This window comes from Pavona decussata, unplaced genomic scaffold (assembly GCF_977016875.1).
Source record: "Pavona decussata unplaced genomic scaffold, jaPavDecu1.1 SCAFFOLD_270, whole genome shotgun sequence".
NCBI classification, from domain to species: domain Eukaryota; kingdom Metazoa; phylum Cnidaria; class Anthozoa; order Scleractinia; family Agariciidae; genus Pavona; species Pavona decussata.
In genome coordinates this window covers 314092-327355 of record NW_028145672.1, presented here as the reverse complement: position 1 = coordinate 327355, position 13264 = coordinate 314092, and the positions used below count along the sequence as shown (strand labels likewise).

The following is a 13264-nucleotide window of genomic DNA, read 5'->3' as shown; positions in this document are numbered from 1 at the left end:
TCCCGTATAAATTTCCCTCGCTTATTGACGGTATATAGCTATGAATTTTTCTTTACCTCGCAAAATTGAATATTTCAAGAATAACAATTGTTTCCAAAGTATTTTGAATCTTTTTTTTCAGTTAATGCGTCTTTTTCGGAACGATTTCCATTTGCTGCCTTTAAATTAAATTCTCGATTGCTAAATTGAATATTGATTGTCGCTAAATTGCAAGTCTGGTTGAAAAGATTTGTGTTCCGATTTCCAGGTTTTCAAATCTTCTTAAAAATATTACACAATGAAACACCGACACTAAGCTGTGATCAGGCGTTCTTTTTATCGGGAGAGCGCGAAATTGTAGCGAGCGCGAGAGTCGGCGGTCAGGAGAAACCGAGCGCCGACTCTCGCGCTCGTTACACTTTCGCGCTCTCCCGATAGATCGCAGGTTACATCGACACCGGAACACGAAACACTGCGACAGTAAACACTGGAAGTCGGACCACCGGCCGGAACACAGAAACTCAGAAATACTAGAACACGGAATACCACCGGAACGCCATTCGCTATTTCGACCAGTAAGTTTAGTAAGTCTTCTGCAGTAACTAGCGGCCTCCGAAAATTAAATCAGAACGTAAACGCAAGTAGGTAATGGGTAAAAAGCATCGCAGCAGTTTATGAATATGTGTATGTCAGCTCGCGTGGCTTGACAGCTGCATTGTGTTCTTCTCGAGTCAAGCCAAAATTTCCGCCTAAACCTGAAGGAACGCGTACGTTATTATTTAGGCAATTATATCTTTTAAGCGAAAGATTGTAGTCAGAAGAGATCAATAAACATTCAGGATATGAAGACAATGAAGGTAATCCATTTGTTACTGAATTAAAAAAATTATATGCGAGGGTTTTTGGCGGACGAATTCTACTAGGCATCTGCGCATTTTCACCGGATGAACGTAAGTGCGCAACTTTATTTCAACAGGGTGGCCTATCAGTAAGCTCAAAGGCTGATATCCATAAGGGCCCTGCATCTGAAAAAGTTTAATACTTATATAAAGAATTAAAATTACATCATTTAAGAAGTCTGAACGTCAGGTAGTCAGTTTAAACCAATCCGATGAATATTCTGGTGAAGCAATTCCTACAGTTATATCTTTGCCTCACGTTTTCATTATAACTAACCAGGAAAGAGAGTTCACTGTCTAGGTTTTTCCACATTTGCATGTGGTCGGGTCTCTTTATTTACATATCACGGTCGATAACGTCTCTATTAAGGAACCAGAAAACTGCTGTTTTCGTCTCGTTATCAGATCAGCGATGGAGAAACTTCTTTTTCCTGTGATTGGGATCGTCATTCTTGTTCTGAGTGTCAGTCAGCAAGTTAAAGGGAATGCTGGTAAGAAACTGATATTTCAAATACTTCTAGCTGCACTGGAGGTAACCACAGTAGATCCTATTTTAGGGTTTCCCGTGACCACATCGCGACAGTTATTTTGATTGATTAAAAGTTACGTAATAATACTTCGACTTGAATTCAATACAGGGAATATGAAACAGCTTTATATCTTAAACCCCACATACTTAGTTATTTTGAATTTGTACCATTCCAGAATTACACACACAGTGTCCTACTAAGTCAGTCTTTTCGTTCGGCCAAACTCCGTACAAGCTTATAACTGGAAACAAAACATTCGATGAGAATGATGTATTCAGTAAATGACAAAGGCATACGCGGAAAAAAATCCGAGTGCTCCTATCAGGAGTCGAACCTAAGACCTTCCAATTGCAGTTACTGATGAGTTGCAAAAGTTACAAAATAGAGCAGTACGCCGGATTATCACTCGGACTGATTACTCTATCAGATCATCAGATGTACTAAATTCTTTGGAGTGGACAAACTTATAATTAGAAGAAAGAAGAAAAAGGCACTTATAAGTTACGATGTTTAAAGTATTCTGTTGCTACCAAATTATTCTCTTTATGGTTTTTATATTTCCCTCTAGACTTTAGAGTTTCTTTGTTGTCAATAAGTTTTAGTTTCTGCGGTCAAACCAACGGCGGGATATGTTTGCCCACGTACAGGCAACGAAACAATGCTTTCAATTAGCTAGTTAGCTTTTCCTCGAACCTGTTCAGGAAAACGCTCCGTTCTAGTCAACGTGCCATCGTGTACAGAACGTACAAGACTATAACTCAAGTATAACGCTGTAAAAGTCCCTAACGCAGACACAGAAGTAAATCTCTTTACTTTGTGCATGTTACTGTTCTTATTGCCTTTTTTGTATCGGATTTATGAAGTTTTCACGTTTGTTTCTTATGTTTGTAATAGCTTTAATACCTAGTCTTTTTATAGTTTTCGTTGTATTTACTTCTTAGTTTTCGAAACCGTTTTATACATCGCTTTGTTACCGTACCGCTTTGTTATCGCTTCGCTATACATCGCTTCACTCCCAAGCATTGTTAAGGTCTCCACCGCTTCTCCGGCTTCAATAAACTTTGTTTGGTTATCTTACCGTCGTGAACCTTTGTTGTGGCAAACCGTTTTCATAAGCACGTATAGAAGTTCTGTTTCTTCAGGGGCAACCAACGGATCGTTTCGGTAAATTATCTGTTCGGAAGGCCCTTAATCCCCTACAATTTTCTAAAGGGAATTTTCTCTTCGAACTTTCCTGGTATGACCTAGTGGTCCTGGCCTAGTGTTTTCGGATTGATAAAAATGTCGTTTCGAGTACCGAAAAAAGGTCAGCTAAAATTTTCGGAAAGGAAATAAGACGTAAAGTTTTCGAGAAATGAACGTAGATGCCCTAGTAATTTCGAAAAGACTCAAGTTGCCCTAGAATGACCGAACAGATAAATATATTATAGTGCGGCCTAAAATGAACCTACAGAGCTTTAAAGGCACTCCAGATAGCGTAAAATAGCATTTCAAAGGATCTGAGAGAAAACTGTCGTTGGGTGCTCCTGTTTCTTAACGTGAGATTAACGACCGTCCCGTGAGTAACGATCTGCGCTCACATATTCAATAATAATTGTCCGACGTTCGAGAGCGGTTTCACAGAACCTCTGAAATTCATGCCAAAATTTTAGGGGTTCTTACTATGATCTCCAATTACCACTACCTAAAACTAATTTTCTTCAGCGTTCGTTTTATTTTTTTTTATCGGGGTTCAATGGCTTGGAACCAACTGTCAAATAAAACACGTGAGATGAGGGATCTTGCTAGCTTTAAACACGCGATATCCTAGGATATAACTTTTTATCATGTTTTTTTCATATTTGTATAATGACGTATTTCCTGCTGTTATATTGTATTTTAAATTATTACTATTTTTACTACTATTATTAGTCTTGATTACCATATAAACTAGATAGTTACGTTTATGACAGTCGATAGGAACAGACACAATTGTCATTTCTTGTGCTAATTATTGTTAGTTAATCTCTAGTCTTAATTTTTATAATTTGTAATTATCACACGGCATGTCTGAAAACCAGCTTGCTAAGCCATTTACCGTGTTTAAATAAAGTTGATAGATTGATCGATTGATAGTTCGGGTGCGCTACCACTGAGCTACAGGCTACAGGAGACTCGTGGGAGCTAAAGCCATTAAGGGGGCCCGGGACTTAACCTAAATTGGAATGAAATTTGAAGAGGTTTTAAGAAGGGATAGAAGAAAGAAAATGATTTTTGGAACACTAACAGACAGTTGATACCCACGCAAGAGCACCCCAGGTTGCTAGTGGACTAACTTGGTGTCCGTCTATTAATTATTAACTACAAATTCTAATTTTAAAACTTCACTAATTCTTCAATATTTCTTATTTTTCCTAATTTTAATAATCCTTCTAAAAAAACTCTCTCCTCCCAAATACACCCAAAAATCAAACCAAAACTTCACAAAACACCCCACAACATAGATTCACGGGATAAACATAGAGTTTTTGGATTGCTTTAAACGTGTGCGAGATATTTCCATTAAATTAAAAGCCATGTCAAGTGCGATAAAATGGTGCAACTGTCTAACGCAACACAATAAGGGCTTTTTAGCTGATTCTTAGAACGATTAGTGACACTTTCTTTTGTCTATCTAGCGCAACGTGGAAATAAACGAAATACTTGGTGTAACAACAGTCACTGTGGTGTGACAACAGTTACTACATGTATAACGGCAATAACGGGTTCCGGCTGAAATTGAAATTGAAATTCATCTAATTCAGAAAACTTTAAAACAACAGCAGTTCCATTTTCATCAGGAATTCCCAGCGAATTTCGTGCATGTGGATCAAATAGGTACATAAAATCCGATTTTTTGATAACAGCCATCACTGAACCATTAAGCACTAACATCGCATTTGAACTATCCGAAAATGCCTTAATCAAAACCCCTTCTTCAGAGTGAGCAAAATGGAATATCGCCACAAAATGAGCGATCAATCAGGGGCATCCAATGGGAGTTTTCTCTGAGATCGTTTGAAACGCTATTTTAGGCTATCTGGAGTGCCTTTAAAGCTCTGTAGATTCGTTTAAGGCTGCGCTATAATATTTTTATCTGTTCGGTCATTCTAGGGGAACTTGAGTCTTTTCGAAATTACTAGGGCATTTTTGCCCATTTCCCAAAAAACTTAGGTCTTATTTCCTTTCCGAAAATCATAGCTGACCTTTTGTCGGTACCCGAAACAACATTTTTATCAATCCGAAAACACCAAAAAGAACGCCATAAAGAGAACGCCTGATCCGCAGGTTACACCGACACCGGAAAACGATACTCTGCGACAATAAACAGTGGAAGTCGGAACACCGGAACACAGAAACTCAGAAATACTACAACACGTAATACCACGGGAACACCATTCGCTATTTCGACCAGTAAGTTTAGCAAGTCTTCTGCAGTAACTAGCGGCCTCCGAAAATTAAATCAGAACGTAAACGCAAGTAGGTAATGGCTAAAAAGCATCGCAGCAGTTTATGAATATATGTATGTCTGACTCAGCTCGCGTGGCTCTGACAGCTGCATTGTGTTCTTCTCAAATCAAGCCAAAATTTCCGCCTAAACCTGAAGGAACGCGTATGTTTTAATTATTTACGCAATTATATCTTTTAAGCGAAGGATTGTAGTCAGAAAAGATCAATTAACATTCAAGATATGAAGACAATTAAAGTAATCCATTTTTTACTGAATTAAAAAAATATATGCGAGGGTTTTTGGCGGACGAATTCTACTCGGCATCCGCACATTTTCGCCGGATGAACGTAAGTGCGCAACTTTATTTCAACAGAGTGGCCTATCAATAAGCTCAAAGGCTGATATCCATAAGGGCCCTGCATCTGAAAAAGTTTAATATAATACTCACATAAAGAATTAAAATTACATCATTTAAGAAGTCTGAACGTCAGTGGTCAGTTTAAACCAATCCGGTGAATATTGTGGTGAAGCAATTCCTATTTATATCTTTGCCTCACGTTTTCAGTACAACTAACAAGGAAAAAGAGTTCACTGTCTAGGTTTTTCCACATTTGCATGTGGTCGGCTCTTTTTAGTTACATATCACGGTCGATAACGTCTCTATTAAGGAACCAGAAAACTGCTGTTTTCGTCTCGTTATCAGATCAGCGATGGAGAAACTTCTTTTTCCTGTGATTGGGATCGTCATTCTTGTTCTGAGTGTCAGTCAGCAAGTGAAAGGGAATGCTGGTAAGAAACGGCTGATATTTCAAATACTTCTAGCTGCACTGGAGGTAACCACAGTAGATCCTATTTTAGGGTTTCCCGTGACCACATCGCGACAGTTATTTTGATTGATTAAAAGTTACGTAATAATACTTCGACTTGAATTCAATACAGGGAGTATGAAACAGCTTTATATCTTAACCCCACATAGTTATTTTGAATTTGTACCATTCCAGAATTCATACACAGTGTCCGACTAAGTCAGTCTTTTCGTTCGGCCAAACTCCGTACAAGCTTATAACTGGAAACAAAACATTCGATGAGAATGATGTATTCAGTAAATGACAAAGGCATACGCGGAAAAAAATGCGAGTGCTCCTATCAGGAGTCGAACCTAAGACCTTCAAATTGCAGTTGCTGTTAATTGCAAAAGTTACAAAATAGAGCAGCACGGATTATCACTCGGACTGATTACTCTATCAGATCATCAGATGTACTAAATTCTTTGGAGTAGACAAATCAGTTTAGAAGAAAGAAGAAAAAGGCACTTATTAGTTACGATGTTTAAAGTATTCCGGCTGTTGCTACCCACTTATTCTCTTTATGGTTTTTATATTTCCCTCTAGACTTTAGAGTTTCTTTGTTGTCAATAAGTCTTAGTTTCGATGTTCAAACCAACGGATATGTTTGCCCACATACAGGCAACGAAACAATGCTTTCAATCAGCTAGTTAGCTTTTCCTCGAACGTGTTCACTCGCAGGAAAACGCTCAGTTCTAGTCAACGTGCCATCGTGTTCAGAACGTACAAGACTATAACTCAAGTATAACGCTGTAAAATCCCTAACGCAGACACAGAAGTAAGTCTCTTTACTTTGTGCATGTTACTGTTCTTATTGCCTTTTTTGTATCGGATTTATGAAGTTTTCACGTTTGTTTCTTATGTTTGTAATAGCTTTAATACTTAGTCTTATTATAGTTTTCGTTGTATTTACTTCTTAGTTTTCGAAACCGCTTTATACATCGCTTTGTTACCGTACCGCTTTGTTATGGCTTCGCTACACATCGCTTCACTCCCAAGCATTGCTAACGTCTCTACCGCTTCTCCGGCTTCAATAAACTTTGTTTGGTTATCTTACCGTCGTGAACCTTTGTTATGGCAAACCGTTTTCATAAGCGCGTATAGAAGTTCTGTTTCTTAACTGCGTGGGATTACCGACCGTCCTGTGAGTAACGATCTGCGCTCACATATTCAATAATAATTGTCCAACGTACCTTCGGGAGCGGTTTCATAGAACCTCTGAAATTTATGCCAAAATTTTAGGGGTTCTAACTATGATCTCCAATTACCACTACCTAAAACTAATTTTCTTAAGCGTTCATTTTTTTTTTATCGGGGTTCAATGGCTGGGAACCAACTGTCAAATAAAAACCAAACCTCAGAGGTGGCAGCTGCCCCGGCTAGGAAAACTCATTTTTTTATTTTCTAACATTGTGTTTGAGTTTGCTGAGCTTATTCTTGTAGCTATATTGGAAAATCGACTAATGAACTGAAAAAATCTTCCCTCAATGTGCATTCCAAATTACTATTTTGGAAAATCTTTCGGGGCAAAAGCTAGTACGAGTTTCCCTACAAAACTGAATAATTTTGTAATTTTGGATTGTCCAGAATTTGGCGTGTAAATAGACTGAGAAGCCTGCGAGACTCCCTGGCGCGTGTTTTAGCCTCTTTAAGTATAGCTTACACGAATTCGTTTCAATTTTATCTGCTAAATTGGCTTTTAAAGGCCTGCGCTACTCCCGAGTATTTCTGGCGGGTTTGGAGTATTTTTATAGAGCTTCGGATTTAACCATAATAGGTCAATTGTGCTTGATGAGTTTTGATTTTCCTATTTTCAATTGAATTCTCTTCATTTTGAATATAACCTCTTATTCTGTGTGAACGACGGTGTTTTTAATGCCACATAGGGTATTTCAGCTGGGTTTGGTTTCGTTCGTATAAGTGCGTGATAGATTCAACTGCCTTTGTTGAGATTTATGCAATTTGCGCAATGAGCTTCATCAAGAGACTATGAGGTAAGAGAGCGAATCCCTGTGCCCCATGATAATTATTTTCAATCTTTTTTTAGTTCTCGCCATGCTATTTTGAGTTTAAAATTAAATGACGTCACTCTAACTGACCAATAAGACGACGACATTTTAATAGCAACGCAAACAAAAATAGATTGAAAAAAATTTTCATAGGAAGAGGTGCATTTATCGGGAATTCGCTCTCTTACCTCATAGTCTCTTGGCTTCATTCTGTACTTGTTGTAATGCCGGGCCCGGCTATTAGTTTTTGTCTCAAGGTGTTGTGTTTCTTGGCACGGCTTTTTGTTTTTTTGGTTCTCTAGTAATCGTTGTAGCGCGCTGTAGAGCTATGAAACGTGTCACAGTATTAAAAGGCTTGAATTGTACTTAAATGACGGCTGTGTTTTTGCAAATACTTTGCTCCATTGTTACAGGTCATTTGAATTGTGGGAGCTCAGTGATTTCCTCCTTTTGTTTAAAACAGTTCATCGACTCTGTGTGTTCTAAATATACCCCCGATGATATGGTCATCTGAAATATGGCAAAAATCACTCTATCTAAATTCATAGCAAACATTGTATTCTTTACGCGGGCAACTTCAGATGAAAGAATGTTCAGGTCGAGATAAAATATACGTTTGGAAGCAAGCACAAGGGATGAAAAAACTATTGTGAAAACATCAAATTGAGAAAACGTTTCCTTGTCTTGAACAAGGCTCTTTTGGGGCAAATAAGAAGAAATTCGAATTTTCGCTTCTGTCGCCGGATTCTTGAAAGACACTGACAACGGCTCTTAAGACTCTTTTTGTGACCATTTATGTGTAAACTGCTCTTCTGCCTCAACATGTTTGCATTTTTTTCTATCCCACAGATTGCCACAAACCTCTGGGACTTGCTGATGGCCGCATCAATGACACTCAAATTACAGCTCTTTCTGTTTATCAGGACAACAATTTATTGTACGGACCTTCCCGAGCGAGACTTAACCAGAGTGGTGGCTACCGAGCGAAGCCCAGATCGTCGTTTACATTTCTCAAAGTGAATTTTCAGCAAGCTGTGATCATTACTGGAATAGCTACTCAAGGCTATCTTGGTGGAAATATACAAGAGTGGACCAAAACATATCTGTTAGCGTATAGAAATGGATCAAACAGGGACTATTACTTTAAGGAGAGATACCAAGGTGGAATTCGGCCTAAGGTAAAGGAGCAGAATTCTGGTCTGTGAATAATTAAGTCACCTTAGTCATTTGTCTCAGCCATTAGGGATGTGCGAGCTCCGTTCGCGTTACTCAACCACGCGCACAAAAGTCATGTTAATAATGCCCACTGTTGCTTACCGTTTACGGTAGCTGATTGTTTAAAAGAGTTATAATGAGGTTGAAGAAATTTGTTCTAACTTAAATGGAATTCGAGTTTCGATTTCACACAAGTGCACTGGTACGTTAGTTGCAATAAATATATATAGGTGCTTAGCAATATCCTTTTCACCCTGCCAAGAATCCATGACCGCGAATGTCCGATTTGCGAGGATCAGGTCACTACTCTACATGTTGTTTCTGAAGAATGCTTATTTTAAAAGTCCGACAATCGTGATTATTTTTTGTTAACATGAATCAAAGATCGACCTTTTATCTTCCTCTAAACTATATACTTTTCGTGTTGTCATACAACAATCTCTTGTGTGAGTCATTCATGAAGCCATAGTACTTGTAATCCATGGGTGAGGCCAACTCTTTCGTTTGAAAGTGCATCACCGCATTTCAGTGCGTTTTGAACTTGCATCAAACCTTAAAAGATCGAAAATGTTATCGTTTTCATCGAAATGGCTTACATTCGAAAACGCTCTACAGAATGACATCTAAAAATTGGAACCCAATCTTATTAGTGTGGACATCAAAAACGGAACTTTTCAATACGCCCACTCTGGGTTACTGGAATTTTATTACCGCTGGATTTCTGCGGTAGCAGCCAATCAGAATCAGTCTCCAGAGTCTCTTCTGGCGCCTACCCGCTGACCAAAAAGCCTGAGGACTCTGGGTACGAGATGAAGTGGGCGCCTTCATTTCTCGCATGCGCAGATGACCGTTGTAAAAATCAGCAGTCGCTCGTTGTAGTGTGGACAGGGGAGTGTCTGTAAACTTGCTTTGGTGGCGCACTTCCACTATAACAGTTACATTAATTTACGTTTAGTGTACATGGGTATGCGAAACGTTTTTAGAAGGCGGGCATTTCCAAAATGCACTGGTTTTGAACGAAACCTGAGTATTTCAATAAAATAAAATGCGTAGCCGTAAATTCATAAGTTCATCATGAAATTTGCTTTTCAGCAATTCCAAGGCAACTTTGATAACAATACTGTCGTACACCACTATGTTCCTCGGCCTACCATGGTCGACGCCGTTTACGTGATTCCTAAAGAACGGAACAACAACTTTGCCATTCGCCTGGAACTGTACGGCTGCATTTTTAGGGGTGAGTATGCAATTAATTTAGGAGCGTATCATTGAAAACATGAATTAGTTTTCCTTAAAGCACGTGCCGGATTTAATATTAGCGAGGACGGGTATTGCTCAGTAAAAAACAGTCTTAAAAAAGGCTCTTTAATTCTCCAAGAATCTAGAACTGTAGAGCTAATTGGGGACTCTATAAATCAGTGAAATAAGCATAAAAACTGAACATAGCATTTGTTAAAAATCTCAGCTGGTGGGAGGCAAACCAGTTGGTTATATAGAAAGCATGGCCTTGAAAACAGTGCAAACGTGTAACAAATCCAAGTGGTCAGAGGAGGACTTGAACCTGAAACTCCAGATTACAAGTCCACGGCCGTACATAGCAGGAGGTGGAGGGAGAAGGGGGGGGGGGGGGGGGGGGGGGGGCAGGGGAGGCAGCTGCCCCCGGCAGGAAAAGTCAATTTTTTTAACGTAGTGATTACGTCTGCACAAGAAAATCGACTAATTGACTGAAAAAATCTTCGTTCAATGTGAATTCCAAAAAATATATATTTTGGAAAATCTTGCGAGGCAAAAGGCAGTACAAGTTTTCTTATGAAAATAATGATTTTGTAATTTGGGCTGCCTGTGGCTTAGACTGACAAGTCTATGCGACTTCCTAGCGTGTGTTCTAGCCTTTTAAAATCTAGCTTACACGAGTATGTTTTTTTTCAGAGCTTAAGTGGTTTTTAAAGGCCTGCGCTACTCTCAAGTATTTGTAGCGGGTTTGGGTATTTGATAGAGTCTTGGATTTAACCATCGTATATTCAGCATCACGGGTCATTGTGATGAGTTTTGATTTTCCTATTTTGAAATCTCTTCATTTTAAATATGTCCTCTTAATCTCTACGTTCAACGACGGTGCTTTTTTTTTATGCCACATAGAGCATTTCAGATAAGTCTGGTTTGGCTCATTTAAGTGCATGATACAGTTTTAACTGCCTTTCTTGTTGAGATTTGGCAATGTTAGGACAGGAATTAATCATTGCTTGTATCGTGCAATGAGCTTCATTCTGTATCGTTGTTGGTCACAAGGTGTTGTGTTTCTTGGCACGGCTATTTGTTTTCTTGGTTCTCTAGTAATCGTTGTAGCGCTTTATAAAGCTATGCAACGTGTCACAGTAATAAAAAGGCTTGAATCACGACTGTGGTTTTGCAAATGCTTCGCTCCACTGTTATAGTGCGTTTGAATTGTGGGCGTTTAGTGATGTCCTCCTTTCGTTTACAGCAGTGCATCGACTGTGTTTTAAATTTACCATTAAATGAGAGGCAATGTTTGGTTCCAGCTAAACAAGGTGTCTATGCCATATTAGTATAAATCTACTAGTGTTCTATCACGAATGCCGTTCGCTGATTGGCTACGCTACTCGCTATCTATTCTGTGATAGATAGCGAGTAGCGATTTTCAACAAAATGGCGTCCGCATCTTTGCGTTTTCGAAGTGTCTGCGATAAGGAAATAGATAATTTACTTGTTTTGTTTTGAACGACTAGTAGATTTATACTAAAACAATTAGATTATTCGCTCTCGATTTCTATGCGTGATAGTTGATTCGGGCTTCGCCCTCATCAACTATCACGCGATAGAAATCTCGAGCTCATAATCTAATTGTTAAATAGATCATGGCAATTTAAGACAAAAAGCATCAGTGCGTTTTGTCTTAGAGGCAACTTTCCGTGTAGGAGTGAAAACAAAAACATCCAACTAGAAACCCTGTCTGCATACGGGAGGACCTTGTGATGTGAGGGGTGTGCAGAGTTTGCCCCCGCAGACAAAAAATCCTGCCTACGGCCCTGATGTTAGACAACGGGCAGACATCACGAATAATTTGTTCTTGTGTGTAATAATTGCCTTCTTTTCTGGTTTGTAGCAACGAGTAGTCGACCTACGGTAGTACAGACGTCTGCGGCCAGAGGTACTATACCACGAAGAGTTTTAGGTTTGGCAAAATTATCTTAAAATTCTTTCATACGTTTCCCTTGTCAATAATTTTTCATTAACTTAGATGATGCTTCGATCTATTTTTACTTCTCCCAGAACCAACTTAAACAAACAAAGAATAATAAATAAATAAAATATGATAGGCAAATAAAAAATACGCACAAAGACATAGTCTTACATCGAGTAAAATATTATGCATGTGTGTCTGACTTTCTGTCTGTCTGTCTGTCTCTCTGTCTGTTTGTCCGTCTGTCTGTCTGTCCGTTTGTCTGTCCGTTTATCCGTCTGTTTGTCTGTCTGTCTGTCTGTCTGTGTGTTTGTCTGTCTGTCTATCTGTCTGTCTGTGTGTTTGTCTGACTGTCTGTTTGTCTGTCTGTCTGTGTGTCCGTCTGTCTGTCTGTCTGACTGTCTGTCTCTGTGTTTATCTGTCTGTTTGTCTGTCTGTGTGTTTGTCTGTCTGTCTGTCTGTCTGTCTGTCTGTGTGTTTGTCTGTCTGTCTTTCTGTCCGTTTGTCTGTCAGTTTGTCTGTCTGTCTGTCTTTCGTTCCGTTTGTCTGTCTGTCTCTTTGTAGGTTTGTCTGTCTGTCTTGTCTCTGTCTGTTTGTCAGTATGTCTTGTCTCTATCTGTCTGTCTGTCCGTTTTTCTTACATCGAGTAAAGTATTATGCGTGTGTGTCTGACTTTCTGTCTGTCTGTCTCTCTGTCTCTTTGTCCGTCTGTCTGTCTGTCCGTTTGTCTGTCCGTTTATCCGTCTGTTTGTCTGTCTGTGTATTTGTCTGTCTGTCTGTCCGTTTGTCTGTCTATGTGTTTGTCTGTCTGTCTGTCTGTGTGTTTCTCTGACTGTCTGTTTGTCTGTCTGTGTGTTAGTCCGACTGTCTGTCTGTCTATTTGTCTGTCTGTGTGTTTGTCTGACTGTCTGTTTGTCTGTCTGTCTGTGTGTTTGTCTGACTGTCTGTCTCTGTGTTTGTCTGTCTGTTTGTCTGTCTGTCTGTCTTTCGTTCCGTTTTTCTGTCTGTCTCTTTGTAGGTTTGTCTGTCTGCTTGTCTGTCTGTCTTGTCTCTGTCTGTCTGTCTGTCTGTCTTTCATTCCGTTTGTCTGTCTGTCTGTCTGTCCGTTTTTCTGTC

At 39.2% G+C, this 13264-nt stretch overlaps 2 protein-coding genes across 2 annotated transcripts in view; both read left to right on the top strand.

The window, feature by feature from the left end:
• LOC146455720 (adhesion G protein-coupled receptor L4-like) overlaps nucleotides 1-13264 on the top strand; it is an 82171-nt gene that overhangs the window by 12920 nt on the left and 55987 nt on the right. The window lies entirely within an intron of this gene.
• Nucleotides 5470-10423, top strand: LOC146455724 (lactadherin-like). The gene is made up of 3 exons (XM_085093889.1): nucleotides 5470-5666; nucleotides 8581-8909; nucleotides 10039-10423. Exons 1-3 carry the CDS (start codon nucleotides 5588-5590, stop codon nucleotides 10216-10218), a joined length of 588 nt encoding a protein of 195 aa, XP_084950015.1. The 5' UTR covers nucleotides 5470-5587; the 3' UTR covers nucleotides 10219-10423.

Coding starts and splice junctions, on each gene's coding strand:
- LOC146455724 (XM_085093889.1), top strand. CDS start 5,588: ATGGAGAAACTTCTTTTTCCTGTGATTGGGATCGTCATTCTTGTTCTG. Junction 5,667..8,580: donor GCAAGTGAAAGGGAATGCTG/GTAAGAAACGGC, acceptor TCTATCCCACAG/ATTGCCACAAACCTCTGGGA. Junction 8,910..10,038: donor AAGGTGGAATTCGGCCTAAG/GTAAAGGAGCAG, acceptor TTTGCTTTTCAG/CAATTCCAAGGCAACTTTGA.